Here is a 12,741-nt window from a genome sequence, read left to right as displayed (position 1 = left end):
TAACTAAGTACATGTGGTAACTCAATGTGGTAAGCACAAAAATGGTCCATCTGGCAAGGGTCATATGCATTAAATGGTAGGCTATTGAGATGTGCAGAGCAACAAAGGGATTTAGGAATGATGGTAAATAGTACCCTCAAGGCTGATACTCAGGTAGATGGTGTGGGGAAGAAGGCATTTGGAATGTTGGCCTTCATAAATCGGAGTATTGAATTCAAGAGTAGGGAGGTTATGATGAAATTGTACAAGGCATTGGTGAGGCCAAATTTGGAGTACTGTGTACAGTTTTGGTCACCAAATTATAGGAAAGATATAAACAAAATAGAGAGAGTGCAGAGAAGGTTCACGAGAACGTTGACAGGATTTCAAGGTTTGAGTTACAGGGAAAGGTTGTGCAGACTAGGGCTTTTTTCTCTGGAGCGTAGAAGATTGAGGGGGGACTTGATAGAGGTGTTTAAGGTTTTAAAAGGGACAGACAGAGTAAATGTGGATAGGCTTTTTCAATTAAGAGTGGGGGAGATTCAAACTAGAGGGCATGGTTTAAGATTGAAGGGGGAAAATTATAAGGGGAACATGAGGGGAAATTTCTTTACGCAAAGGGTGGTAGGGATGTGGAATGAGCTTCCGGCAGACATGGTTAAGGCGGGATCATTGGTTACACTTAAGGATAGCCTGGATAGTGACATGGAGAGGAGAGGACTGGAGGGGTATGGACCGGGTGCTGGTCAGTGGGACTAGGAGGGTGGGGATTTGTTACGGCATGGACTAGTAGGGCCGAACTGGCCTGTTCTGTGCTGTAAGTGGTTATATGGGTGTTTGTCCTGCGGCACAAGATATCCCCTTTCTAGGGTTATTTTGTTTCACATGTCATACAGCTTCTAGCCTTTCTCTCTGCTGCCTGTGCTAATATTAGGTGCCACCATGTTTTTAATAGCATTTCACCATTCCCTCCTTGCCAAGATGGGTACAAGTATGAATGTAATCAAGCAAGAGTGGTAAAATACATCATATTTGACCAGCCAATGTTATCCACAATCCAGTGGTTGGATGGGTCTTGCATCCCATGGTTGTTCTGTGGCTGGGGCATCATCCTGCCATTGTTTTACCTGTGACATGTCTCGAAGTGCTGGTCTGTTTGTTAATTCACTGACATTTTCAATGGGAACTTCAAGAATGTGAGTGGTGGCTGCCTGTTGCTGCATCTGCCTTTGCATTGGCCTGAGAGACAGGGTCTCTTTTATTAGCATGTGCTTCACATTTGACAACGGCCAATTTGCTTGGAAGGTTAATTGCTTTGAGCAGATTATGGACAAAAATGGCATTTTTGATAGGCATACTCCGCTGTCAAAAAGTCCCAAGACTGCCATAATGCACCAAAGTCGTGAGCCACCCCAAAAGCATAGCAGAAGTCTGTATAAATTATCTCAATTGGGTCTTTGGACAAGATACACACTTGAGTGAGGGCAAAGAGATTCACTTTCTGTGCAGATACTGATTGTGCGAAGGCTGCTGCCTCAGTTATCAATGTTAGGGTATCCACAGCATATGCTGCACAACGTTGAGCCCTGTCATCAACATATGATGTGCCATCAACAAAGTAAAGATTTTGGGGGTCCTGAAATGGGATATCTTGCAAATCTTCCCTAGATGTGGTCAACCTGTGATTATGTTCCAAGCAATCATGGGTGGGTGCTGCACCTCCATGGGTGGGTCTGTGATGAAAGTAGCTGGATTACTCATTCAATTGTAGAAAGTCAAAGTTATTTTAGAGAAATCTCGTAGCAAGCCTGGATGAGGTATTGGGTTTGTTTGGATGTAAGCAAAACTGCTACTCTATGTTTCGCGAAGATTTGTATTGGTTGATATAAGGTGACATTGGCTGCAGCTGAAACCAAATTGTATACTGCAAGAAGGATGTGAGTACACGGTGGCATGTTTTGGGCTACTGGGTCTAGTTTGGTGGAATAATATACAACTGGCCATTTGTGAGAATCATGTTGCTGTATCAAGACTGCTGTAGCACATGCTTCCAAATCAGTAACATATAGCTGGAAGGAGCGGAAGTGCCTGGAGTACTGCATGCAGTTTGGTAAAAGCCTTTTTCTTCTGGGGTAACGTATAGGTTTGGGGAGCACTTGATGAAACATATGGAGATTACAGGTGAGTGTAGGTGGTTATATTTGGAATCCATTTTCCTCTGTGGGACTTGGGTGGTGATAACGAACATTTCTTGGGGCTTACAAGGAGTATAGACTTGCGTTGTCTTGTTTTGGCCGACAGCTCCTGCACAAGGGTTGGCTATAGTTCGTAAAGGGAAATTATGTTTGACTGGACCCCGTGGATCCTCTGAGACCTCTCCCTCGCAGGTATTCTCAGAACCCTCTCCCGCTGACTTAGCCTGTCTCCTTACCTTGGCTGCATTTGTACTGATTCTGCAATACTAAGGATTGGACTGGACCTTGGGGCTGATTCAGCAATTCCCACTGCCTGGGAAATGGGGCCACAACAGCTGGAATATCCTGATAAAGCGGCAGGTTTAATGATGCTGTGGGTTCGGGACACCAATCTTCCTCATTGTCATCAGGGATGAACAAATGGCTATTGGAAACATATCATACGGGGGCCCAAAATCTTTTATCGTGAATGTTCACTTGTTTAACCCTGGTTTTCTCTTGCCTCTTCCTCTCTTGTTTTTCTTTACCATCAACCCATTCATCCTTAAGGATTTTCCATGATATGGGTTTCCATCAGCCGTACATATCTCTATCTCTTTCTTACATGCATTGTCCCTCCAACATACCAGCATTTTATCATTCCACCTTTTTGCCTCTTGGTCCCATAAATTTATCAATTTCTCACACTTTTATCCCACATTATTTTTCTCCACAACAATTGCACTGCCTTCTCACATTGTTCAACATACCATGCTCCCCCCTATTGGCCAACATTGTTCACCCAAATGTTTAGTTAATGCAGTGCTTCTCAACCTTTTTCTTTCCAATCACATACCACTTTAAGTAATCCCTATGCCATAAGCTTAGTAAGGGATTTCTTAAGGTGGTATGTGATTGGGAAGGTTGAGAATCACTGCTCTAGACCCAATTGTTACTGAAATATTTTGCTTGAGAAAAATTGTCATTGGCCCACTAGGTTAATGCACAACATAATTTTCGTAGAATTTTCTCATTCCCGCGTGCATACATTGCTTGAATAGCTGACCCACTAACACTTGTTAGACCAGTGGCTCTCAACCTTTTTCTTTCCACTCACATACCACTTTAAGTATTTCCTCTGCCATAGGTGCTCTGTGATTAGTAAGGGATTGCTTAAGGACGTATGTAGTTGGAAAGAAAAAGGTTGAAAACCACTGTTTTAAACTTGCCTAATTGATTCATTATGTGCACGGTTTCATAACTCCAAAGGAAATGGGCCAATGACCATTTTTCTCAAGCAAAATATTTCAGTAACAATTGGGTCTGGAGTGGTGATTCTCAATCTTCCCTTTCCACTCACATACCACCTTAAGCAATCCCTTACTAATCACAGAGCACTGATGGGATAGAGATTACTTGAGTGGAAAGAAAATGGTTGAGAACCACTGCTATCATTCATTAGGATCAAACTGGCTTTATTTTAAACTGAAGCTTAAGCGAAACCCTTTTACTCAGAAAGTTTAAGGAACAACAACAATCATTAAGGATTTATCCCGCCCTGGACAATCTGTTCTCTCCACTGCTGTCAGTAAAGAGGTACTGTATAGGTGCCACAAGACTCGTACCACCAGGTTCAGGACCAGTTGCTACCCCTCTACCACCAAATTCCTAAACAACAAACACAATTCGAGATTAATTTTAAGGATTCTTACTTTGCTCATTATTTATTATTGAATATTTTTTCCTGTATTGCAGTTTGTTTGCACTTTTTGTTTACATTTCTCTCTTTGTATACCCATCTTTTCTTGAGTACAGTTGTTCTGAACTATGGGACTGGCTCACAGGAAAAATAATCTCAGGGTTTTATGTAATGTCTGAAACTTCAATTTTTTTATTTGTAATTTTAATTAGCTACTTATAATTTATATCATTCTTAAATAACTGAAGTATAGGCAAATTACAATTTGTAATTTTCGTCTTCATAAAGTTTAGTTTTACAAGGAAATATGTCACCGATATAGCACAAACATGACTAACATCATAATTTCTTCAGAGAGCGAGAACCTTGACGACTAGAGGGTGTTGGAAGCTGTGCTTTGCTTCAGAGGAATTTAAATTGAGGGGCAGTGAGATCCTCAGTAACTGATGAGAGTTTGTAGTACAGATAGAGCCAGCGACAAATAAAAACCAGTACACAGTTAAAAATTTAAAACCAGTACACAGTTAAAAACAAAGTTATGTCCTCCAGAAACCACATAACCACAATTGCACAAGCCACCATTTCTGCTCCAGACAAAAGATTAAAAACTACACAAGACTAAAACTCACTTACACAAAACTACATAATGAGTTTTTTTTTTAAAGTGCTTTTTCTTTGGCTTGGCTTCGCGGACGAAGATTTATGGAGGGGGTAAATGTCCACGTCAGCTGCAGGCTCGTTTGTGGCTGACAAGTCCGATGCAGGACAGGCAGGCATGGTTGCAGCGGTTGCAGGGGAAAATTTGTTGGATGGGGTTGGGTGTTGGGTTTTTCCTCCTTTGTCTTTTGACAGTGAGGTGGGCTCTGCGGTCTTCTTCAAAGGAGGTTGCTCCCCGCCGAACTGTGAGGTGCCAAGATGCACGGTTTGAGGCGATGTCAGCCCACTGGCGGTGGTCAATGTGGCAGGCACCAAGAGATTTCTTTAGGCAGTCCTTGTACCTCTTCTTTGGTGCACCTCTGACACGATGGCCAGTGGAGAGCTCGCCATATAACACGATCTTGGGAAGGCGATGGTCCTCCATTCTGGAGACGTGACCTACCCAGTGCAGTTGGATCTTCAACAGCGTGGATTTGATGCTGTCGGCCTCTGCCATCTCGAGTACTTCGACGTTAGGGATGAAAGTGCTCCAATGAATGTTGAGGATGGAGCGGAGACAACGCTGGTGGAAGCGTTCTAGGAGCCGTAGGTGATGCCGGTAGAGGACCCATGATTCGGAGCCGAACAGGAGTGTGGGTATGACAACGCTCATCTTTGTGAGGTTTTTCAGTTGGTTGTTTTTCCAGACTCTTTTGTGTAGTCTTCCAAAGGCGCTATTTACCTTGCGAGTCCGATGAAATGGTGCAGCCGAGATAGGTAAACTGGTTGACCGTTTTGAGTTTTGTGTGCCCGATGGAGATGTGGGGGGGCTGGTAGTCATGGTGGGGAGCTGGCTGATGGAGGACCTCAGTTTTCTTCAGGGTGACTTCCAGGCCAAACATTTTGGCAGTTTCCGCAAAACAGGACGTCAAGCGCTGAAGAGCTGGCTCTGAATGGGCAACTAAAGCGGCATTGTCTACAAAGAGTAGTTCACGGACAAGTTGCTCTTGTGTCTTGGTGTGAGCTTGCAGGCGCCTCAGATTAAAGTGCTAACAATACAGTAAATGATGAAAAACTAGGCAATAAGCACAGTGGAGGCTATCACATTTCAGAGACTTGGATTTTTAAAAAGTCCAGTGGCTTGAAGAGAACCGCTACACAGCTCCCAAGTCCATACAGCCCCATCAGCTTCGGCAGCGTAATTGTGGAGAGTCCCCCATGGTTTCTTCTCCAACCCCACTATCCGCCACGTGGCCCCGTGCTCCAAGATGGCGCAGCTTTCCGAACCTCCAGGCCAGGTACAGAACAAGGCCACTCCAGGCTCCTGGACACCACGTCCACAGAACAGCCAGCCAGGCATGTGCTGCCTGCTCCAGACACCCTGACATAGTTCCTCAGACCTGCCACAGCATCTCCTCCTCAGCCACCAGCTGAAGTTTCAATTTCTTGGAGCACTTGAACTGGTTCTGGGGCAGTTGGGGCCAGTACAGGATCAATGTCCTAGGGAAATTGTTTGCTAGTGCTGTTGGGGAAGGTTTAAACGATTGGGGCAGGGGGATGGGAGCCTACAAAGAAAGAATGAGGAAGGTGGTACAGAGACCAAAGCTAGAGTTAGGAAAGAGGAAAAGAAAAATAGAGGGCAGAAAAGTCGAAAGCAAAGGTCACTAGATTCTAAAAAGACAATGAGCATAAGGGTACTTTATCTGAATGCCTGTAGTATTAGAAACTAGATTAGTGAACTTGAGACACCAATCAGTACCCAGGGATATAATTTAGTGGCCATCACAGAAATATGGTTGCAAGGTGGGCATGATTGGGAATTAAATATTCAAGGGTATCAGGTAATACGAAGAATTGTCATTGGCCCATTTCCTTTGGAGTTATGAAACTATGCACATAATGAGTCAATTAGGTACAATTAAAACAGTGGTGTTCAACCTTTTTCTTTCCACCCACATACCACCTTAAGTAATCCCTTACTAATCACAGAGCACCTATGGCATAGGGAATACTTAAAGTGGTATGTGAGTGGAAAGAAAAAGGCTGAGAACCACTGTTTCAGTAAATCCCTTCTAATCAAGAATTGAAACTGATTGAGAATTTATTAAGATGCAGATTTTATTGAAATACAAAAAACATGAAATAGGTGTATCTGGTATGCAAGCCCTAAAGCTCATTATCTCACCACTTGTTAAAGCTATTTTTTATTTGATTTTTTTCTTCATTACAGGTAAGTTTTCTTTGTTATTTTAATACACAAAAGTGAAATTCAGCAAGTCACACAGCATTTTTGGGAAGCAAATATTATTACTTTTTGGTCTGAGCCCTTCAAGTTGTGAGCAAAAAAGGTGGGGTGGACAAAAGCACAGGCAACAGGTCATAGGTGGATATGGTTGGGAGGGCAGAAGAGTAAAGCTTAGGTGTTAGGGGGAGGGAATAGCACCCTGAATGTCAAGGGAAGATGGTTGGGGAGCTGGATGAAAGGAAACAGCGACTGGGAAAGAGAGAGAAAGCCTTAACAGAAACCGGAGAAGTTAGTGTTTATGGCACCTGCTTGGAAAGTGCCCAGACAGAATATTAGGTATTGCTCCTCCAATTTGTAGGTGTCTACTGCTTTGCAGTGCATGAGGCCATGGACAGACATGTTGGTGTTGGAATGGGGCATGGATTTGAAATGGTTGGCTTGTGGAAGGACCCTGCTATTGCTCAACAGTATGATCTCCCAGTTGTGTCCAGTCTCTCTGATGTTCAGTAAGCTACTTTGGGAGCACCAGATGCAGTAGATGTTCACTGCAGATTCACAAGTGAAGTGTTGCTTCACTTGGAAGAACTGTTTGGGTTCACAAATGGTGGTGAGGGAGGAGCTGTGGGCACATGTGTAGCATTTCCTGTGGTCATGGGGATAAGTACTAAGGGATAAGAAGTGGGAAGGGATGAGTGGACAAGGGAATCATGAAGGGAGCAATCTCTGGAAGATGGAGAGGGGAGGGTGTGTCTGGTAATGGGTTCATATTGTAGGTGACGGAAATTGCGGAGAATAATATGTTGGAAGCAGAGGGTGGTAGGTGAGAACGAGGGGAATCCTCTTTTTTTGCCTAGGAGCAGAGGAGGCCAATCAGATGAACAGGAAATTGAGGAGATGCTTGTAAGGAGTTGATGCCAGTGGAGGGGAAGTTGCTTTTTTTAAACTGTTGAGTATTTCCAGCATATTTGTGTATTAAACTGCACAGTGTCTACAGACTTGTTTAATTATTTTAGTTATTGTTAGAAAGTCAGACATCCTCCATTACTTAAAAAGCATCATCCAATTTTGTTTTCTATAATTACAGCTCAATTAGTAATGTCCACAAATTAATTCTAATTGTCCCTGTTTTAGTGACATAATTTTCCAGATTAGAAAATTCCAAAGATTCACAACTCTGAAGTAAATTCTCCTCAACTTGGTCTTAAATTTCAGTCTCATATTGTGATGGAGTATATAGATATGTTTTTGGGAGATAAATTGGGAAAGGTTTGTTAGAGTAGGTCACATACAAAAACTTTAAAACAGATCTTATTTGAAATACTGAAGCTCTGCTAATGCTAGACATATCGGCTCCACATCTTTTGCAAGAGCTCTGGAGAGTCCCCAAGAGACTTCATTAATGGATTGTTGTTTACAAAAAGGCAACAGATGAAAGATCTTGTCAGTGTCGCCTTCTGTCTGGAGGAGAGCTTGCTGTTCGAAGAGAATCATGTGGTTTTTCAAGCAGAGAGAGTCAAACAAGCTTTTTCTCTTGGTGTGTGTGTGTGTGTGTGTGTGAGAGAGAGAGAGAGATCACTTCTACTGTGCTACAGCTAGCATTAGCAGCTGGGACTGGAACAGGACAAGCTGGCAAATTGTGGAAAGCCCCATTTGGAAGATGGCTTGGTCAAAGCCATTGTGGCTCATGCAAGAGGAGAGGACTGGCTGTCTAATGTTTCACTTGGAATAAGAGAAACAAAAAGGAACTCTGGTGATCTGAAAGAAAGAGGTTATCATCTGGAAAACCCTGATTGGACAAGTTTTGTCAGCAAGACATGAAGTGTGGAGGTCCTGGAACAACAAATCTCTCTCTGAAAACCAATAAGAACCTTCCTGAGCGGTAACCATTTTCCTTTCAAGCACCAAAGCCTGGTGAACTTCATAAATGTTAAATTCTGTGCACGATATAGGAATTTCCTGCAACCAGTGAACTTGGAGGAATGAGAAGTGAGATTGGACTGTGAACCAAATAACTTTTCTGAACACGTTACATACACGTGCGCTTAGAATTAGAAGGGGGTTAAGTAAGTCAATAGTGATAGGTTAAAGTGTGATTCCGTTTTCATGTTTAAAGATAATTAAAAGCAACTTTTGTTTAAGTAACCATTTGTCTTGGTGAATTTTGGGGTCCTCTGGGCTCGTAACAGTATCATGTCACACCCATAATTCTACATACTCGGGTCAAGCAAAACAGCTTCATGGAACCAACTATAATTTTTTTCAGAATTTTGAGTTTAATTGCATCAGGAATAATAGAAATAATTTTAGTCTGGTTAAACTCTTGGTAGAATTGCAACATTATAATTACAGATATACCCCACTTTTTGAAATTAGAGCATTCTTGGGAAACCTTTCGTAGGCCGAAAAGGTGTAAAGTGAAGACCCATTCACTACTATTGGAGACTATTTTCGTAAAAGTGAAAACCTATTCAAATCCTTTTGTCAAAACGAATACGGCTTTCTTTGTAAAAGCGAGTTTTTGTAATTCAAGTTTTCCTAAAGCAGGGTATTCCTGTATTTTCAGGGTTAGATTAAAAATAAGGCAGAAAGTTTTCAAATATTTAATCACTATTTTGCTCTCTATTCCTTTCCCTTTTACTAGCCACTTGCATCTCCATGTTATCAGCCAAGATTTTGAATCTCCCTGCTTGAAGACCAAAAAGCATTGGAATTCATTTAATACAGATTATTTCTTGGAGTCCAAAGGTAAAATACCATCTAATTATTTCAGTAATTTTCAAATATTTCACATTGTATGTAGTCCCTGAGATGCTAATTTCAACTTCTGAAAGGTCAGAGCAACTGACACACTAATACTTTGAGCTAATCAGTCTGATATTTAAAACTATATTCATGTCTCCTAGTTCTAGTCTCACCCACCATTGGAATCCACCTCCCTACTTCTATCATAATTGTTCCCCTCAGAATTTTGCCCTTTATTTTATCCTTTAAATTCCATTGAGTACAGTCCCAGACTACTCAATCTCTTTTCACAAGCTAACCTTTATTTCCATAATCTCTTCTGTGCAGCCTCCGAAGCCTGCTTATATTTTCTCAAGTGAGGAGACCAGTACTGTACATGGTACTCCAGGTGTAGCATTACCAGTACCCTGTACAATTGTAAAAGAACCTCTCGACTTAAATTCAAACCCTTTCGTGATTACTGACTGCACCCATAAGCCAACTTGTGATTCGTGCACAAGCACTTCCAGGTCACTGCAAAATAGCATTCTGATAGATTCCCTTGTAATGATGTTGGACTAACTGATCTTAGTTACCCCCATTTTACTCTTTCCTAAACCAAGGAGCCACATTTGTTGTCTTCCTTTTGTGGAAACTGATCCATGACCTATGGATGTTTGCTGCTTGACAACCAGTGCATCCACTATCTTTATCATCACTAAATTCAATTCTTAGATGCATGTCATCAGATCCTGCAAAATTATTAGAATTTCTTCCCTTTTAAAGTTAATTTCTTTCAGGTCTTCATTCTTAATGTTTTCACTGTTACTGTGAGGAAAGACTAGGAGACTAAATTTTCTGCCATTTTGTTTCTTAATGCAATTGTATCTGTTTGTCAGGGACCGTCATTACCTTTAGCTTTTTTTCCCCTGTATGTATTGAAGTTTTCACTGCCTTTCCAATGTTCCTTGCCAGATAGTTTTCACACTCTGCTTCTTTATCTCAGTGCACTTCTGCTGAATTCCAAAATTTTCCTGATGCTATGCCAATGTTTTTTGCAACATTGTAAGCCTTTTCCTGTGTTACTATCTTTAAATTCTTTTTATTAAGTTTTGTTTTCACCTCAAGCACTTTAGTCTTAGTGATTATCTGGTCCCTTTGCACAAGAATCCTGCATGTGATTCAGAAAGAGACCAGAATGAGTGAAGCTTATTTCACATGATGATGAACAAAAGAGCTTTGCACGTTAATGTTGCGGCAAGGATTAGAACTCATCAAGTCAACTTTATTGTTCATGCCATGCTTGCACGGAAGGATGAAAAAAGGTTTCTCCAGGATCACGGAGCATATTTACATAGATATGTTAGGAAATCAGTTAATACATTAAAATATTATGGTATTAAGATGTATACACTGAAAATCCATGGTGCACTATGCATAGCTGTACAAAACAAGAAGGTTTTGGTTCAGAATGAGAGCTTTTGATTAATCTGCTAACTTGCATGCACCACCTGAATATTTTATGTAATGCAGACATACAGTAAAAGTCCAAAAATCCAGATGTCAGAAATCTGGACCACCTGAGAATCTAGTCTACTCAAACTTTTTAATTTAACGGCTTTTGTATGCATAAGTGCCACAGATGCACAGCGGCTACAAGCAGCCTTGCAGAAGTCGCTGAAATGTAAGAAAAAATGTTTTTTTATACTTTGTATTTTATATGAATAACTTTTTAATAAACTAGCAAAATTTATCTGTTCAACTCTTTATTCTCTGTAAATTTGAATTTTAAAAATACAGCCCGAGAACCCAAAAAATCTGGTCTGACCTAATTCCTGAGTAGACTGGATTTTAAGACTTTCACTGTACAAAAATGCTGAAAAGCTTTTTCAGTTTAAATTGCTACTAATTTTTTTTCCATTAAACTAGATGTTCTGGAGATGATGGAGCAGGATGGAAAGGTAACAGTCAAGGATGGTGTGTCAGAGCTCTTGAAAATTACTCTAACGTGCCATGTTTGCCGACAGCAATTGTCCACCATTCCACAATTGAAAGAGCACTTGAAAAAGCATTTTCCTTAAAGATTGGCAATTCCATTGTTTCCACATGCTTTTCCAGCATCATTTATTTTCTATTTATTTTTCAGCTGGAGAGTTTAATCAAAATGGTTTTTGGTTTTTTTTGGAAATTATCAATAAAGCTTACAGGTGAACTACATTTTTTCCAAAAATTAACTTTATTCACATTAAAAATTAATACAAAGGAAAATAATGTAGTCTGTTTACATTCTTAGTGTCATATTCTATATATTTTCTGTTACTGAACATGTTATTGTTTATTACATAGCACCATTATTAATTATGTGGCTCCCTGCAGTTACTCTCGCCTCTGACAGGATTCTGTACTGATCTCAGGCCATCAATACCCAGAGAGGAAAGGACTCCAGACTGTGGTTCTTCTTCACAAAGCCCTTGCATTGGCTGAACCAGGCTTTAATGCAGGCCTCAGAAAGTACTCTGCAGCCTGGAACGTGCCAGTCAACACCATTCCCTCACAAATCTCTCACTGTGCTGGAAAACCAACAAGTTCCGGCAGACCATAGAGCATCTTGCACCTAAGTTGAGAAGTGATAAGGGAGAGGGTGAAAGGCGAAGAAGGCTTGCTGTCTTGTATAGGAAAGGAAGGGATGGAAGGCTGTGGAAAAAGGAGACCAAAGGGTAGGGAAAGAGAGTGACCAGAGAAGGAGTTATCAGAAATTAAAGGTTGATATTCATGCCCTCCCCCCCACCCCTTAGCCCTCTCCCCTTATCACTTCTTGGCTTCTTTCTCTTCTGCACTCCTTATGACTTCCTACCTATTAGCCTGTGCTCCTTTCCCTGCACCTTCCTCTTCTCCTTGCCCCCTCCCCCATCTTTCTATTCAGGCCCCTGTCTATTTTTGTTCTTGCCTTGATGAAAGGCTCAGGGCTGAAATGATAGTTACCCTTTACTTCCTATGGATGTTGTGTGACCTGCTTGGTTTCTTCAGCATTTTCTACAGACTTTCTTGTTTAAATTGAGGCCCTTTCTCTGCTTGCCAATGAATGTAAAAGGTTCTGTATTATTTAAACAGGTTATACGGCCAGCATTTGAAAGCTGTTTGTGGGAAGTATACAAAATGCAAATTTGTTGCTCTTTTCCTACATCAGTGTATAATCTTAAAAGGAGTTAATTAGCTGTAAAACATTTGGGATGTCTTAAAATCACGAAAGTCTGTCCAGTTATGTTATTTCGCTGCTTCAATAAAGA

The 12,741-nt window shown here is 41.2% G+C and overlaps 1 protein-coding gene across 8 annotated transcripts in view; it reads left to right on the top strand.

The window, feature by feature from the left end:
• Nucleotides 1-11,671, top strand: part of aptx (aprataxin) — a 30,697-nt gene extending 19,026 nt beyond the window's left edge. For all 8 annotated transcript variants that reach the window (XM_069922822.1, XM_069922831.1, XM_069922827.1 and 5 more), the window contains 2 exons: nt 9,375-9,478; nt 11,384-11,671. In XM_069922822.1, coding sequence (XP_069778923.1) covers nt 9,375-9,478; nt 11,384-11,535 — 256 coding nt within the window. In that variant the 3' untranslated portion in view covers nt 11,536-11,671. The remainder of the gene's footprint in view (nt 1-9,374; nt 9,479-11,383) is intronic.
• Nucleotides 11,672-12,741: the final 1,070 nt, after the last annotated feature.

This window comes from Narcine bancroftii, chromosome 1 (genome assembly GCF_036971445.1).
Source record: "Narcine bancroftii isolate sNarBan1 chromosome 1, sNarBan1.hap1, whole genome shotgun sequence".
Lineage (NCBI taxonomy): Eukaryota > Metazoa > Chordata > Chondrichthyes > Torpediniformes > Narcinidae > Narcine > Narcine bancroftii.
This window is presented reverse-complemented; position numbering and strand designations above follow the sequence as displayed.